Below are 17,364 nucleotides of genomic sequence, written 5' to 3' on the forward strand. Positions count from 1 at the left end.
AGCGGTTGACGATGGATGGATGGATGGATGGATGGACAGACTAATCCAAAATAACCCTACATATTGTGGAAAACATTTTAATTAAAAAAATACAATACAATACTTACCTAAATCTAATCCAACCTTAATTATTATTATTATTTTTGGGTTCACCCAAAAATGAAATTTTTGTCATTTACTCAGCCTCTTAAGTCCCTCAAGTTCTTTTTTTTTTTTATTATAAATCTTCACCTTTGACCAACCCCAACCAGTAGGTGGTGATATGCACAAAGAATGTGGATTTAGCCACTGGAGTCACAAGGATTACTTTTATGTTGCCTTTGTGCTCCTTGACTAGAACTCTAACAGAGTTTAGAACTCTTTAGAGATCTGGACACCATTTACTTGCATTGTATGGACCTACAGAGCTAAAACATTCTTCTAAAAATCTTTATGTTCTTCAGAAGAACCCTTTTTGCATGTTTTAGATTTCATTTTAGCTTAAAAAGATAATATTTAGTCATTTTATTATTCCTCATGGGGACATTTGGTCCCCACCATGATAGCTAAACCAGACCCACCCTCCATAAAGGCCTTCTTCACTTCTCCAAGGCAGCAAAGATTCTCAATACATATATATATAATTTTTCCAGTATGTCCAGATGCTTTAGCTCATGGCATTAAAATCAGTAAGTATGAAGGTTTTTCTGTGTGTATGCAGCCAGTGCAGACCTAGAGGCGTAACATTCTCATGAGTGACTCCAGGCTGTTTAACAAATTTCTGGATGTGTGGCGATTTTGTACCCCATGCCAGAGCTTCATCCTACAACACTCTGGGGCATTGCAGTGGAAAGGAGTTAAAGACACTGCCAAATTACAAATACTAACATTTTATGAGGGAAACCAGTTTTAACGGAGTTGGAGCCAGATGTGCAATTCTGATCTCGGGACAGTTCTTTGATGTCTTTCTATTGTTGCTATCGACAGGAAAATGCAATCAGCATTACAGCTGAAATGCACTTGGATTAATTGGTGCCAACATCTCTGTGTAGATTTTTCTTTCCCCCCTCTGGAACCTTAAGCCCCCTAGTGACTAATATAATGAATTACAAGTTGTCAAATTCCACTTAGTTGCTGGAAAATTCATCTTAATTCACCAGTGTTTTCTGAAACATTACAATTTAGAGCTCACATTCAAGAAATTAATTAGATTACCTTACAAACATCTTTTATTGCTTCTGGCTCACCTGTCCTCCCATGGTGTGACCCTGTCATGACACATTTCATGGGCATTGATGATATCTGTATCCTTCAGGTCACTGGGCCTCTCCAGCTCAATAACAGAGTCGTATTTGATGTTTTCTAGAGTGTTCCGGTCATCTCTTGCAGCCTGAGTTCCCCCATACAGACTGTTTTTACTTGATAGTTCAGTAAAAGCTGCTTCTCTGTTCCTCTGCTTGTCAGGTAGTTCAGGACATTGAGCCCAGGAACTAAACTCTGCCCCCTGAGTCAACATCCGCCATGTTCTAAATGTGGCCAATCGGACGGCTTTATTATTGAAATAAGATGAGAGATGATAAACAGATTAACTGAAATAAATGTTTAAATTATAGTGAGATTAAAGGAGTGAGACAGGTGCATGTTTGAAATGGGCCAAAAAATGAATACAAAAGAGAATCAAACAAAACCTGTTCTGGATCATTCGTCACCCCAAAATAAATAAAAGACAAATAAAAACCCATTCTTAAAGAAAATAAAGCATTTTTTGGACCATTGTGTCTTTTGCATTGTGACTTTATATGACCAATATTTAAAAAGCACAGAAGAAATACAGTAATGATAATTTGTTATTTCAGAGTCATTTTAATCTCTAATGTTAATTTAATGTTTAATGTCAAAATGCAAAATATTCTAATGGTCCAAAATTTTGCCTGGTTTTCTTTACTCAAAATAAAATCTTATTTCCATTCTGAGGTGAAATGTGACCTGAATATGTTTTACTGAGATTCACCCACATACAGTACATAGGCCTATTCCATTTTGGCAAATCAGGTCACAAGTTATTCACACCACCACCCATTCTTACGAAAGTGCAAAGCATTGTGATACAGGTGGATATCAATCATTATCATCAAACAAACTAATTCACACCCAATGCATCTCCTACCATAGATCACAGTAGACTTTCTCTCCTCCCAGTCAGAGTTATACTGTGTTGATCTCCTCATTGCTTATTGCTTAATCTTATAAAGCTCTATGAATTTTCAGGATCCAATTTCTCAGCTCTAATGTAGTGCATTCACAAACCACAATCCTCATGAATGTGCTAACCACTATAAGAGTGAGGCATACTCAAGTCTTAAAGTTAGTCACTGTGGAATGCGGAAAGGCGGTTTCCTGTCTCGTTAGTTAAAAGCCTTTATCATCAGCCTTTTGTCCACTATCAACAGCTTGCATTTCATTGGATCAATTACAGCACTTCTTTCTCTCTGTAATCAGGAAGAAAACAATTATTCAGTTTATATTAAAAAAACCTTTTGGTCTTGTTTGTGGACACTTACTTTGGACTGCTTAAAGGGATAGTTCACCCAAAAATGAAAATTCAATCAACATTTACTCACCTACATGTTGTTCCAAACCAAAATGACTTCCTTTCTTCCATAATATTCAAAATATGTTAGGGGCGTCTCATTCATCATTCACTTCCATTGTATGGAAACAGGATGCAACAGAGGTGAATGGTGGCTGAGGCTAACATTCCACCAAACATCTCCTTTTGTAGTCTACGGAAGAGTCATTTGGGTTTGGAACAAAATTATGTAAATGAGTAAATGATGACTGAATGTTCATTTTTGGGTTAAAAGTGAAACACCAAGTCACAAAACATTAAAGATCCAGTGACATATATTACATGTTTCAGGCTCCCAAAACTGGAGTTTAGATTTGCATAATATCAGTACATTATAATGACAGATATTTAAAATTTTTATTAGTACTAACTTTATTGGGGGGAAAAAAAAAACGTGTGCAACTTGTCCTGCATGTTCAGAAATATGTTACAGGTTTTTTCCTTTTTAATCCCCGTTTTGTGTCTAAATGTCTGGATTATCACTAAGAACATGACTACATTATCAACATTTAAAAAGACAGTAATAGCTTCACTATACACATGAACTTATGAAACAAAATCAATACAGGCTAAATATGTCAACTACTGTTAGAAAAGGTAAATGTAAAAATACAAATGAAAAAAAAAAATTAAAAAAATGAAACACTTGCTTTATAGTATTTTACAACTTATATTCACTTAGTGAGTAATACAAAAATAAAACAAAAACCATTTTTCAGCACCATTTGAATTTTCATATACCTCACTTCATCCACCAGAGCTAAACATTCTGGTCCTATTCCTAAAGCACGTGCCTCAAAAGCATGCTAATGTGTTCCATCATTCTAACTGAAAGTACGTACAGAAATGTTCAAACCATTTTACCGTTTTCTGTTGCAGTGACTGGCTGCCCGAAATATGCGTAAAAGAACAGACATGTCAATTCAGGCCTGTTTCATGCACAAAAGTAACCCATAGGGCTGGTTTTTAGACTCTTATTTAGCCTAGTCCTGGATTAATTGGTACTTTCAATGGCGATTCGCCATTAAAAAGCATTTTTAGTCAAGGAAAATAGGTAAAGAATGTGCAGATTAGATTCTTCATGTTGGTAGCACTGACTTGACGCTTTGCATCAGAGCTCATGTCCAACTGAGAGAAGCTACACACAGAAGAGAGCTCATACGTGAGTCTATAGTTCATTTGACATTAATACGGCACACTCCTGAGCACAAAACGGATTGCAATGGGAAAAGTCTGTATCAAGAAACACAAGGTCAGTTTTCAATATCATAAAATGATTTGCTGCATATTCTGTAAATTTATCAAACTAAAAACTGAAGTGTTAAATTATCTTTTGTTTTTTTTAAAGATGTGCGTGGACTGCTTGTTGACAAGAGTAAGGTAGTATTTAATGGTAACGTACCAGACTAATACATAATCCCTTAACTGGTCCAAACATTATCTTATACTCAAGAGAACAGAAATCTATAAAGAAATCATTTTTATTACATTGGAAGAAGTATAGCGATATCAGTGGTGGAGCTGAAAATTAAGGAAAAATATACAAAACAAGTTAGGACTGAATATCTCTAACGCCAGTCCAACTGTGCACCTTGTATTTTTAGCCCCCAAACCGAAGCGTCAACCAATCAGGTTGGCTAACCACAAGACTACGCTACAAACATGGCACTGTGGATGTAGCATCAAGTGCCCCAGGTGGGTAGAAGGTCCAGGAGGTTTGCCGGTGCTGGTGATAAAAGAGGTGACAGGCAGACAGATGGTGGAGAACCAGATGTTTTATGGCAGAGACGTGGCTGTTGGGAGTTTAGCTGGGGCTGGATGGGGTGGAGGAGCTGGTATCGGGCAGGGTGCTGGGCTGCTGGTGACCCGGCGTGCTGTCCGCCTGTCTCTGGGCGATGGCTGCTGCAGAGTGTTTACATTTGGAGGACCCACACTGGCAGCTGAACTGCTTCCCCTTTACGTCCCAAAAGTGATCACCATAATCAAACCTGGGGAGAGAATAATGTTTGCAAATGAGTACTAATACATAAAGAGGTTTAATGTAAGAAATTTCATTCACATACTGTGTTTCTTAAACTTCGAAATTTTAGCACTGTGGACTTCTATAAAGTAAAGTCTTTTTAAAAGCAGGGATTAAAAACAGTTCAAAGAAAGAAAGCCGAAAATGTACAAAACATTTAGCGGAATGTAACCGACGTAAACGGGAACTAAGTCGTTTCCATTTGTTCTGGAGTGAAAATTGTATTTTTAAATGCGGAGAATAGCGCGGAGAATAGCGTGGACCTCCACATGTGCTACGCCTCCACGGTAACGCGCTCAACAAGCCACGTGATGCGCGGACTGACGTCTCAGAAGCGGAGGCAACTGAGATTCGTCCTCCTGGACCCGGATTGAGGCGAGTCACTAAGCCACCATGAGGACCTTAAGAGTGCATTGGGAATTGAGCATTCCAAATTGGGGAGAAAAGGGGAAAAAGTTTAAAAAAATGCATCATGAATTACACTTAGATGACAATTTTACGAGTCATAAAATTAGGAGTGGCACGCCCCTAATTTTTAAGAGTTGCTCCTAAATTTCCCCTTTAGGAGCTACTTTTAACCTTACGATTGTTGTGAATACGGGCCCAGGTCCAGGTTTCTCTTGCAAAAACTAGCAACGTTGCAATTGGTATTTCACCCACCCCTTAGCACAGAGTAATGTAATTTAAAAAAAGAATGTAATTAACCATTGTTTTATTTCGTTCTAACTGGTTACCATTTGGAAAAGAAGCTGCAGAACTTCCGAACCAGAACGAAAAAATACTGTTTTTGCTCATAACGTACCGAAATAAAAAATTATACGTTTTTACTCCCTGGTTAAAAGATTTTTCACACTCTCACCAATTTTTTTAATTTGTCAATGACAATGGGCAGTTTTGTATGTACATGCATCACTGTCGATTTAAGCAATTTATGTCAACTGAAAAGAATTCTCACTACATCTTAAATTCTATATGGTGTTTAATGGAATTCCGTAGTGGAAATGATGATGGAAATTACATTTTATGTGTTTCTGAAATAAAATGGCCTACTGTTTTGTATTGCTACAGCTAATATTTTATGTATTCTTAATACAGACAATACATCTTTTTTTTTTTTTTTTTGCAATTTGGAACAATTTGTTTGTTTTTGCTTAAAAGTGATATTAACCTTGAACTTTTGTTCTTCAAACATCACTTGTTTCACATTTTTTATGTTATGCATGCTCTTCATTGACACTTTTGTTGACTCTAAGAACATAAACGTTTGGAAAAAAAAAGAAAAATATAAATACATAAATAAATATATATATAAAAAATATTATGGGCAAAAGTTTTTGGTATTTGTGGAATGATGCCACAACTGTGGAACACAATTTTTAACAAATTGGTAGAAGTAATTTTCACACAAACATTGAAATGTTTTATGTTTATTTACTCTTTGATTATCATAGTTTTAAACATGTAGTCATTTCAATTTTTATAATGGATTTTCATAGTTTAATACTGAACGTCTGAGTCTGGGACTAGGTTAAAACGGTAAGATCTATGAATAAAAATGCATTTGAAAAGTATCAAAAATAAATAATGAAGGTCTGGTGATAAAGGAGAAATCTGTTCTTCTTAATAAAAATTAACCCCGGGACATTAAATTGCAAGTAGAAGAAACACCCTTAAATAGAAAAGGAAAAACACTTGGAAAAAAAAATCTACCAACACATGTCATCATGATTTCAAATGAAGTGATAATTTCTCCTCAGTTTTAACAAGAAAATGAACAAAAACAACACAAGTGTTTGAATCAGACCCAAGTTCGTCTCCAGCGGTGATGTTCTTGCTGGCGAAGAACGCGATGTGAGGAAACCTGAGGTCCTGGTGAGAGGTGAACACTCGACAGGCGAACAGATTGGGCTCACAGTGATGGTTTATGAAGCGGCTGATGTTACCGTAGAATCGGGCATCAACACAGTACATATCACCCACCTGTAACAGATGTGAAAGACAGTAACTTAAAGAGACAGTTCACCCAAAGTGAAAATTCTCTGATCATTTAGTCACCCTTGTGTTCTAAACTTGTATGAAGAAGGCAAAAGAGCAGAATACAAAAATTACAATACATCCAGATTTTGTTTATGGGAGGAAGGAGTGCAGATAGTCTGCTATTTAAGGGAGCAGACAGGGGTGGTAATGTGATTTTGTAAGGAAGACATTTTAAGGATGCCTATACCTTGCTGTCCAGACTGAAAAGATAGGAGTCATTCTCTCTGACATCTGCCTCAGTGTCAGAGATGATCTCACCCACGTATCTGGTGAAAGAAGATATTAGTGCGCAAACTCTGTAATCACACATTCATATCCATACTGACACACCTAAAAAAACATCTGCATTAACTCCACACAGGAATCAGGCGCATATAATACAGACTACATAAACTTGTAGGAACATGAAAGGGATGTAGTTAAGAGACTCACTCGCAAACAAAGGTTCCTTGTGGGATATCTTGTAACGTCTTGACACCCCATCCCATCTTCTTTGTCCTGAACAGCTGCAGTCTTATCCTAAGATGTCATTTAGCAGGAAACAGTTCATTTTGTATCATATATTACAGTTAAACTTCACCATATGTGAATACGGAGACATTGGCCAATGGCCACGCAGTTAAAAATACATATTTGTCAACCGCATTGACATAATACATTTGCTTTGGGACCACACTTTCAGACATGAAGGTTGAAAACGGTTTAACCAGACAACTTTTGACAAAAGTAATTCTTTGGATTTGATTATCCAGAATGTAAGTGGATGTACCTCAGTCCGTTCTGTACTACACGGTTCTTGCAGGTTCTCCAGCAGGAGCAGGCATGGTTACACTCAAAGATAAGGGGCGGTTCCTCACTGCAGAACTCAGGTAACAGACGGTTCTCCTGAAGACACAAACACAAAACATTTAATCTCTAACACTGATAAGTATACCTGAACAACTTTTAACTTGACTTTTATATTTTATAGACCTCCTTTAATGCAGGTCTATGGGAATTATATATATAGATATATTTTTTTTTTTTTTTGCCAGTTTATTGCATGTTAAAGGAATAGTTCACCCAAAAATGAAGATTTTCTCATCATTTACTCACTCTTATGCCATCCAAGATGTGTATGAGTTTCTTTCAAATGCTGAACTCAAATGGAGATTTCAAAGAGTTTTTTTTTAGCTCTTTTGGTCCTCACAACGCAAGTGAATGGGTGCCAATATTTTGAAGCTCCAAATATTACATAAGTCAGCATAAAAGTAATCAATAAGACTCCAGTGGTTAAATCAAAGTTTTCAAAAGTGATATGATAGGTGTGGGTGAGAAACAGATTAGTATTTGAGTCCTTTTTACTGTAAATTCTCCTCCCTTCTCAGTCAATCTCCACTTTAACATTTACTTTCACATTCTTCATGCATATCGGTCCCACTGTGCAGGGAGAAGAATTTCTAGCAAAAAAGGACTTAAAAGTTCACCCAAAAATGAAAATTCTCTCATTATTTACGCACCCCCGTGATATCCCAGGTGTGTAGGACTTCATTTCTTAACCAGGACACATTTGAAGAAAAATAGAAAAATATCTCTGCTCTTCTTAAGTAGGTCCTTAAAATGCAATGATGAGAAAAGTTTCATTTTTGGGTGAACTATCCCTTTAAATATTGATCTGTTTCTCACACACTTATCATAACACTTCTGAAGATATGGATTAAAACACTGGAGTATGGATTACTTTTATGATACCTTTATGAGCTTTTTGGAGTGTCAAGATTTTGGCACCCATTTACTTACATTGTATGGACCTACAGAGCTGAAATATTCTTTTAAAAACCTGCATTTGTGTTCAGCAGAAGAAAGAAAGTCATAAACATCTGGGATGGCATAAGGGTGAGTAAATGAGAGAATTTTCATTTTTGGGTGAACTATTACTTTAAGCCAAAAATTGTTGGTCTGATTGGATAGAAGAGTAACGGCACACCTGTCCAAAACCGTTGCATGTTTTGAGAAATAATTAATGTCCATTACACAGATAGGAGACAACTTGCATGGTAAAAAATGTCCACAATTATGACCAGACTATAGCAAACTGACTTGTACTTAGCTAGTTCAACCTCTAGGTGGAGATGTCTGTCAAGTTAAACAACATCAACAGACACAGGAATTGTAATTCATGGAACTGTGTGTTTTTGAATTAATTCTCGTTCTCCAAGTGTCTCAACAATTTACAGATTCATGATCACAAATTAACTTACTTGATCATACCAGCACCGTAAGCTGAGTTGGCCACACATGCAGCTAGCTGAAGAGCAGTCGTCCTTACAAACACAGTACTGTGAAGTGGAGAAACACCATTTAAGACAGTCTTTATTCTGAGCTTTATCATCAATGCAGTGCTCTGACTTAGCCAAGCGATCAACTCTTCACTTTCTAGAGAGCCAAGATGAGGTATTCTTGTCCTAACATTAATAAACACTGTAGAGAATAGAAAAGAGCTGTAATAAAAATGATAAAAAGAGAGTCTTGACCTTGTTTACCTGCAAGTGAGTAATGTTTTTGTCAATGTTCATTGGGGAAGTCACACAGCTATCAGGGACATATTTGTAGTTGTCAGGACAGGGTTCATTGTCCACCGCGTTCACGCACGGGACGGGGACTTTCTCATAGCCTCTGGCAATGTCCCTAAACACAGTTATACAGTGAATTATGGGCCCATTTAAGTCTTAATTGTTGAAGAGTTAAGGATGTCTATACTGTGAGCTGGAGAATACTGAGATAAGTATGAAGCAGTTGTACCTGTTGAGCAGCTTCTCTGCAGGGGCCTTCAGGTTGATGTTAGCTTCTCTCTGCTTCTTGCTAGCTTGCAGAGCGCTCCAAACCTTCGAGTTCTGGCTGCAGCACTGCATGGGCATCTCTCCCTCTTTATTCTTCTGGGTTGCATCAGCCCCCCGTGACAGAAACAAACTACATGAGAAGCAAGAGAGAAATGTTTCAGGTCTATTCCATGTTCTCCTCAAAGAACATGGTTCCAAATATTTTTGATCAATGAGTTTCCATGACCTTCATAAATCTATTAAGAGTGCTTTCACACTTGGTTTAATTGCTTGGAACCTCCCCCATCCCCTGCTGGTATCTGTTCACATTATATTTTATGGGTCCGAACCTCTGTCAGATTACGTCATCAACATGAATACAAGCGGCAGCTGTTTAGCACTGTAACTAGGCAAAAACTCAAGAAGCCATCAGCTTTGCTGTGTTATTCAAGTATTCATCTCTGTAGAATTACCACCAAAACTTTACATGCACAAAACAACAATTGTTTGTCTGCCACGGATGCATTGAGTGTACAATGATGTGATGAATGTTAAGGTTTGTCTACTGCGAGCCCGCGGATGCATTGCAAGAGATGTGAAGAATGTGAGCTGCTCTCTAAAGGTGATTTATTTGGACACAAGCTGGTATGAGAAATTAATGAAACCAGAATAATTGCAATATCCGCCATCAATAGCGGTTCACTTCTGCGATTTGGTACGAAAACATTCACATCAGCAGCGAACCACACCGGAGCTCACTTGAATCGTTCCCCAGACCACCTTTTCAAGCGGACATGGGTGTGGTTCGTGGGTGTGCACTAGAGTACAGAAAACAGTGTTCACACCACCCAATCAATTCAAACTCTAATGTCATTATAACGCGGGTGACACCAAAAATGCTAGTGTGAAAGCACCCTTTATTTACCCATGACCTTTATTTAAGTTGCTTGTACTCAAAAAAACAAAAATATCTGTCTATCTAAAATACTTGTTTCAGACACATGATCCAATATCTCATACCTAATTGGTTGAGTTTTCAAAATTTTACTACTCAATTCAAGTCTTGTTCAAGGTGAAAATTCAAAGCAAACAGCCTTGGTGTATCTTGGTGTAAATAGGCCTTTAAGAATAAATGGCAACGGTATTTTCTTATTTTTATGAATAACATTTCTTGTATGTATCAATGCTTCAAAGAGGACATTATGCATGTGTATGCATCCATTTCTGTGGCAATATTACATTCTGGGCTCCAACCAATCACTATAACTGCCTGCCACAAAAGATCAATAAAAAAAATATCATCCAAAAAATGAGAGTAACCCTTTATTGCTGGTGTCCAGCTCCAATGAATCTGGATTCACATTGATCCAATCCCCACTAAAAATGTAGCTTTAAGCTTATTAGCATCTACACAAACACCTGATTAAGACATCAGATACGGATATAATCCTGCAGTACAGTTCTCCTCTAGGAAGAAGTGTCATCAGACTTCCCCAAGTTGTAATATGAGCCTGGTGAGGTCTGGCTCACTAAATATGAACCTGTGTGATTGAAGGCTAATTTGCAAATAAATCCATGTGGATCAATACAGTCCAAAGGAGGTTTACTCACTTGACACATTCGAGCCGGTTCTCTCGCGATGCTATGTGCAAAGGCGAGTCTCCGTGCATATTGACTGCGTTGAGGTCACACTTGGCAGCCATCAGGGTCTGGGCTATCTCAACACAGCCGGAGAATGCCGCCCAGTGCAGACAGATATTTTCCTCCTTGAAAAGATTACAGTTGCAACAGGTTGAAAGCACTGCATTTCAAGCAGTCGTAATTCGTAACACAGGTGATGTGTGTCATTTCTTCGACGCTGAACCGTTTCTCCTGCCCCAATTAAGAAAACTCCAACCTACCAACCAATTAAAGAACACTTGATGTTCTTACATGAAGATTACAGGTTTAGATACAAAACTGACCCTCAATCTTGTCACCAAGAATCTTAAACACAATGGCATCCAAAATGGCATACTGACCTTGTCTCTGATGTTGATATCAGCCCCTTTGGAGAGTAAGAGTTTCACTTGGTCTACATGCTTGTACTCTGTGGCCCAAATCATGGCTGTCCAACCTCCATCATCCTGCGACAGGAAACACAACTACATTACAACTCTCTCAACCTCTAGCTGCAGGACAGTTGCTTCTGAAATGTAACAGTAGAGGTCTATAGACTCTGCACAGGACTGTTTTTTCCATCCTGTTCCAGCAAGTTTCTATCCCACACCCAAGCGCTCCAGCTGAATTTTACTCCATGTTCACCGCTCTCTTTTCTGTTTATTGTTATCAAAAATAAATTAATTGTAAATAAAATAATTGTTTGTATTTTTGTTGTTGTTGTTGTTGAGATAATAATATAAAAATAGATACCCACATCTGATTTTTTGGGCTCATCTCCGACCGCCTGCTCCCAACACGCAAAATTATTACAGAGTCTAGAGCTGTCACAGAGACCAGTGCGATATCTCAGGACACTTATTTCATTCATATCTTTCATGGAGTAGTACAAAAAATGTCATACTTTCCATGGAAACAAATTGCTGGCAGCACCTTTAGGACAACTGTTTTTAATTGTTGGTGATCTTTGTTATGCCATCAAAACCCCAACAATTATTGACTTATTACCCAGACAAAGAGCTCAATTTTGCATTGATAAACTTATTCCAAAGATGGAGAAATAAGTACAGCCTTGGCCAAAAGTATTGGCAGTGACATAAATTTTGTGTTTCGCAAAGTTTTCTGCTTCAGTTGTTGTGGTGTTGATTCATATTGTTTCTAGATTATTGTGCAGAGTGATCAGATGCATTTTAAATAATTGCAAAAAGCAATTAAAGCAAATTAAAAAATTAAAAGCAAAAAAAATTCACTGTTTTTTGGCCCTGGCACAAAATGACCAGCTAACATCATTTCACTAATCATATCAGCAGCACTTGGGAAAGTGTGAACGAGTACTAGTCAGGTGAAATCACTCTATCATTCTGATTGGATTAATAGAGCAGAATGATTGCTATAAAAGGAGGGAAGAAGTGCTTCCAATCATTGTGTTCTTGTTAGCCATGTTTACCTCTAAAGAAAGACGTGCAGCCATCATAGCGTTACATCAAAATAAACTCACATGCAAGGAAATTACTGCAAAGAATATTGCCCCTGAAATAACCATTTACCGGATCAAGAACTTCAAGGAGAGGTTCAACTGCAGTGAAAAAGGTTTCAGGATGTCCCAGAGTGTCCAGCAAGCACCAGGACCGTCTCTTCCTGAGAAGTCAGCTATGGAATCGTGTCAACGCCAGTGTAGAGCTTTCTCAATATTGGCAGCATCTGCACGCACAGTGAGGCAAAGACTTTTGGACAATGGCCTGGTGTCAAGAAGGGCAGCAAAGAAGCTACTTCTCTCCAAGAAAAACATCAAGGACAGACTGAAATTCCACAGGAAGTACAAGGATTGGACAGCAGAAGACTAGTGGTAAGATATTTTCTCTGATGAAGCCCCGTTCCGACTGTTTGGGACATCTGGAACATCGATAGTCTGCAGAAGAAAAGGTGAACGTGGATGTGTGAATGAATGAATCCATGTGTGGGGTTTCTTTTCATCCAAGGGAGTTGGCTCTCTCACGAATCTGCCCAAAAACACTGCCATGAATAAAGAATGGTATCAAAACCTATTGCAAGAACAACTTCTCCCAATGATCCAGGAGCAATTTGGTGATGATCCGTGCATTTTCCAGCATGATGGAGCACCATGTCACAAGGCAAGAGTAATAATGAAGTGGCTCTTTTGAAATTTGAACATTGGATCCGTGGCCAGGCAACTCCCCGGATCTTAATCCCATAGAGAACCTGTGGTCAATCCTCAAAAGTCGAGTGGACAAGCAGAAACCCACAAATTGCGATCAACTATGAGCACTAATAAGGCAAGAATGGATCGCCATCAGTCAGGATTTGGCCCAGAAGCTGATATCCAGTATGCCAGAGCGAATTGCAGAGGTTATGAAGAACAAGGGTCAACACTGTAAATATTGACTCTTTGTATATATTGAATGTTTTTGCCAATAAAAGCCTTTAAAACTTATGAAATGCTTATCATTGTTTTCCTGTATACCATAGAAACATGTGAAAAAATTATCTACAAATACTGAAGCAGCAAACTTTGCAAAACACAAAATTTATGTCACTGCCAATACTTTTAGCCACAGCTGTATGTCTGGAGAATGTGATCAGGGTTTTTATTGAGACAAAGGAGGTACAGTATCTTTAGATTACTAGATTAGATTTAAGTATTGCGCAGTAATCTTTTAAAACAGGATAAGTTGCTAAGATAATTTTGGCAAAGTGTAACTACTGATACGTTGAAACCCCAACGACTCCGGTCTCAGTTTCCCAAGACATAAGCTTAAGGCAACAGAAAGTCCTTTACCTGAAAATTAACATCTATAAGGCCTGTAGACAGCAGATGTTGTACAATGTCAAAATGCCCAGCCTTAGCAGCAAGATGAAGACACGTTGAGCCTTCAACATCCTGGAAAGTAAAGGAAACAATGTCAACAGTGGTTTTGGAGGTCTCACAGGAAATGGAAGTTGCATATCACATTCAAACAAAATTTTCTCCAAAAGCATTTGATTACACCATTTTTTTTAACTAAACAGATTGGCTGATGAACCCTTTACACATGCTAACCTTATGAGAGACAATGGCCCCAGCCCGCAGCAGGTAGCGCACTGTGTCCAGGTGGTTGTTCTCACAGGCCTCCATCAGGGGCGTCCGCTGGTCTTCATCACACATGTCAAGGTTTGCGCCAGCCTATGGAATAAGATTACTAATTTTACAGACAAGCACCACAGAAAACTCAAATTTAAAGGGTCCAAAAATTTGTGAAAATATCAGAAACAGTCTGTACTTTTTAGTTCTTCAAATTTGAACATGCAATGGATGCCAATATTATCAATGAAAAGAACTTAAATTTCAGGATGTTTCTCAACAAAACTAAAATCGTATGTATTCAGAAGACTTGGAATATGATTCATAAAGGTGCAGTCACACATACCTTCTCACCGCAAAATTCTGCGGGTGAAGATGGCGTGGGCGGACATTGAGCGTGTGTGAAACCAGCAAAAATATAATAGTCAAACAGCCTTTTTTAATGCTGCAATTTATACTCAGTGAGACTTACATTAAAAAAAATTTAAGTTAAAAACTGCATTTTTGCATCTTTGAAGGGCACTTCGGGTAGGGGACGCCACTAGAAAGGCCATTGCAAATATAGTAAGAAAGTTATTTTCAACACAAAGGGCCCTTTCACAAGAATTTTAGTGAAGGGTACATTCAAACTGTAATGCCATGATCCCTTCAGAGTGCACATATCAAGAGCTATGTCCTTCGTGGTGAGTAGGCATAGGAATGATCACTTTCGATTGGAATTCACCCTCAGTGTAGATGTTTATGAAGCACCGCCCTCACAGAGGTCACCACCAAACCAAGCAACTTGCTATTGCTCAACACAGCGATTTCACCTGTCAAATTTCACCAAACTTGAACTCGAGGCGAAATCAGCGCAAGGAAATTCTTGTAAAATTCATGATCGTGTGGATTCTCATTGAGATGACTGTATTTTGCCCATGAAACTGCGCCGTGCAAAGGAAAGTGTGGCCGAGCCTTAAGCCGCATGGACTAATTTTTTAATACTTTAAACTTTATTACAGGCTCTAGGCCCAACAACAGGACATACATCACAAAAAAAAAAAAAAAAACAATAATAGTTTTGGTTGCTTTTCAAGGTTTAAAGTGAGGCACTTTTCACTGCCTTTGTATAGAAAATACAGTCTGCTGTATTTATTAAAACATCTCCAAAATAAATGTAAAGTCATACAGTTTTGGAACAACATAAGGGTGAGTATATTATGACATAATTTTATTTTTTTTAAATGAATTCACCAGCATTAGCAGTTAGGACACACCTGTACCAGCATGTGGCAGACCTCTTGATGACCAGCCTCGGCTGCTACATGGAGCGGTGTGCGTTTATTTTGACTCTCCATCTTAAAGTTGGGGTCGATCCCATCCACTGACAAAAGAGAAAACATTTCCAGCACAAAGCAGACAACATGACAAAAACAAAACACTAAGTAGATTAGGAGTCTCTTACCCAACATCAGCAAAACCTTCTGCAGCTCCCCTTGTTTGGCAGAAATGTACAGTTGTTTTGGGTGGAACCGAAGCTTCTTGGGTCTTTGAGAAAACCATTGGATATGAATCAGTAGGAGTGATTAAAACAGGTTAAAATGTTTTCATTAAATGGAACCCATGTCAGTATGGACAATATTGTGCAATCAAAAGGTCATAATAGTTTGTTTTCTTACTTTTCTGCATCTAGAGCCAGCAGGACACTTTCCAGAGTCTCTTTAGGTGGTCCTGGTGGAGTTACAGTAGCAGTTCCTGCTCCCGCTGTTCTTGCTTTGGAGTCAACAGGGGACACAAATGTGTCCTGTGATTCTGCAGATTTGGGCAAGGTGCTGTCAGCTTTGCCCTCCCCAATCACTGAGAGACGAGTGGACCTGTACCAAGTTATTTTAAATACTAAACATTAATTGCAAAGAGGAAGTATATCCTAAGACTAGGATAATGAACAGGACATTCAACACTTGGCACAGACCCTCCAGTGGTGGTGTCCGCTTTGCCCTCTGAGGTGCTGGGGGTGCAGGGGCCTTGGGTGAGAGGTACAGTTGAGGTCGTATCAGCCTTGGCAATGGTGACCTCCTTGGCCTTGCTGACCTCCTCTCCACAGTGTGGACAAAAGTTCTGACCATTCAGAACCGAAGCACAGGCCCGATGAAAACGGTGGGAGATATTCAACTCTGGCTGACACTCCATGAAGGTACCCTACATGATGGCCAAAGGAAATACTGATAAGGTTTTGATTCCTTGCTCCGCAGACCTTTAATTTCCAGACTTGACCATTGACTTGATCATGCTCTCATTGAATCAAATTCAAAGACCTAAAACCTGCTCTTTGGTAAAGCCAAAGACTCACGGCTCTGCAAAAGAAGCCACAGCCTGGGCAGCACTGATGTTTGACCATGCCTGTGCGATGGTCCTCACACAGAACCAGCAGTTGGACAATGTTTGAAGGCCTCATCATCTCGTGCTTTAGAACTGCGCTCTGACATCGGCTCAGCTACCCCCAGAACAACAAGGAACCAATCAGAATAGAGATCAAAACCTACGCTTTAAGAAAGAGCTAAAAACTTACACTGTAACATGAAACACGATGTTGCAAAACTCGAAGACGCCACATGCCGAATTGTGGAGCAGTTAGATGAATCCTAGGACCTCCAGTATGGACACTTAACCTCAATTTATGTCCAAATCTTGCACCCAAACCATATTCAAATTGTATAGTGAAAAAAAGTCAGCATTGCTGCAAAAATACACTGTCATATTTTTCAGTAACACCATCTCACCTGGCCGTCAATGCTCTCAGTTGCCATGCACTTCCTGTCCGCCAGGGTGAGGATCTCTCTGCTCTTGGGTGTCTCCATTCGGCAGCTACAAAGGGGAAGTTCTTGCACCATGTCAGCAACTATGCTCTCCATTGGCCCTGAAACAGCCAAGCAACACTACCCATAAGAGTCTAATAATTATGAACTGACACCAGATAGACATGCATTTAAACCCATAAAGTTACTGAAAGACCATTAGTTTGGATGTACAGTTAGTAGGTGGCCAATTACTTCAAAGTCAGGTCCATTTAATTGAAACAGTTTGAGAAATAGTTATAAAGTGGCATTAAATGCTTCTTCTGTTTGGATTACGCTACAACAGATGTTTTACCACCAGGGGGCACCACATTGGTTAAGCGTTTCAA

The 17,364-nt window shown here is 38.7% G+C and overlaps 1 protein-coding gene across 8 annotated transcripts in view; it reads right to left on the reverse strand.

Moving 5' to 3' along the window:
• Window positions 1–2,977: 2,977 nt before the first annotated feature.
• The window catches only part of LOC127625195 (histone-lysine N-methyltransferase EHMT1-like), a 43,313-nt gene continuing 28,926 nt past the window's right edge, over window positions 2,978–17,364 (reverse strand). For all 8 annotated transcript variants that reach the window (XM_052100316.1, XM_052100320.1, XM_052100317.1 and 5 more), the window contains 18 exons: window positions 16,961–17,097; window positions 16,531–16,674; window positions 16,153–16,379; window positions 15,860–16,054; window positions 15,646–15,728; window positions 15,458–15,564; window positions 14,181–14,303; window positions 13,920–14,021; window positions 11,485–11,589; window positions 11,075–11,229; window positions 9,447–9,614; window positions 9,188–9,332; window positions 8,906–8,983; window positions 7,435–7,550; window positions 7,098–7,184; window positions 6,853–6,931; window positions 6,433–6,608; window positions 2,978–4,596 (listed from right to left, as the gene is read on the reverse strand). In XM_052100316.1, coding sequence (XP_051956276.1) covers window positions 4,413–4,596; window positions 6,433–6,608; window positions 6,853–6,931; window positions 7,098–7,184; window positions 7,435–7,550; window positions 8,906–8,983; window positions 9,188–9,332; window positions 9,447–9,614; window positions 11,075–11,229; window positions 11,485–11,589; window positions 13,920–14,021; window positions 14,181–14,303; window positions 15,458–15,564; window positions 15,646–15,728; window positions 15,860–16,054; window positions 16,153–16,379; window positions 16,531–16,674; window positions 16,961–17,097 — 2,411 coding nt within the window. In that variant the 3' untranslated portion in view covers window positions 2,978–4,412. The remainder of the gene's footprint in view (window positions 4,597–6,432; window positions 6,609–6,852; window positions 6,932–7,097; window positions 7,185–7,434; window positions 7,551–8,905; window positions 8,984–9,187; window positions 9,333–9,446; window positions 9,615–11,074; window positions 11,230–11,484; window positions 11,590–13,919; window positions 14,022–14,180; window positions 14,304–15,457; window positions 15,565–15,645; window positions 15,729–15,859; window positions 16,055–16,152; window positions 16,380–16,530; window positions 16,675–16,960; window positions 17,098–17,364) is intronic.

Source organism: Xyrauchen texanus, chromosome 31, assembly GCF_025860055.1.
Source record: "Xyrauchen texanus isolate HMW12.3.18 chromosome 31, RBS_HiC_50CHRs, whole genome shotgun sequence".
In the NCBI taxonomy this organism is placed as follows: domain Eukaryota; kingdom Metazoa; phylum Chordata; class Actinopteri; order Cypriniformes; family Catostomidae; genus Xyrauchen; species Xyrauchen texanus.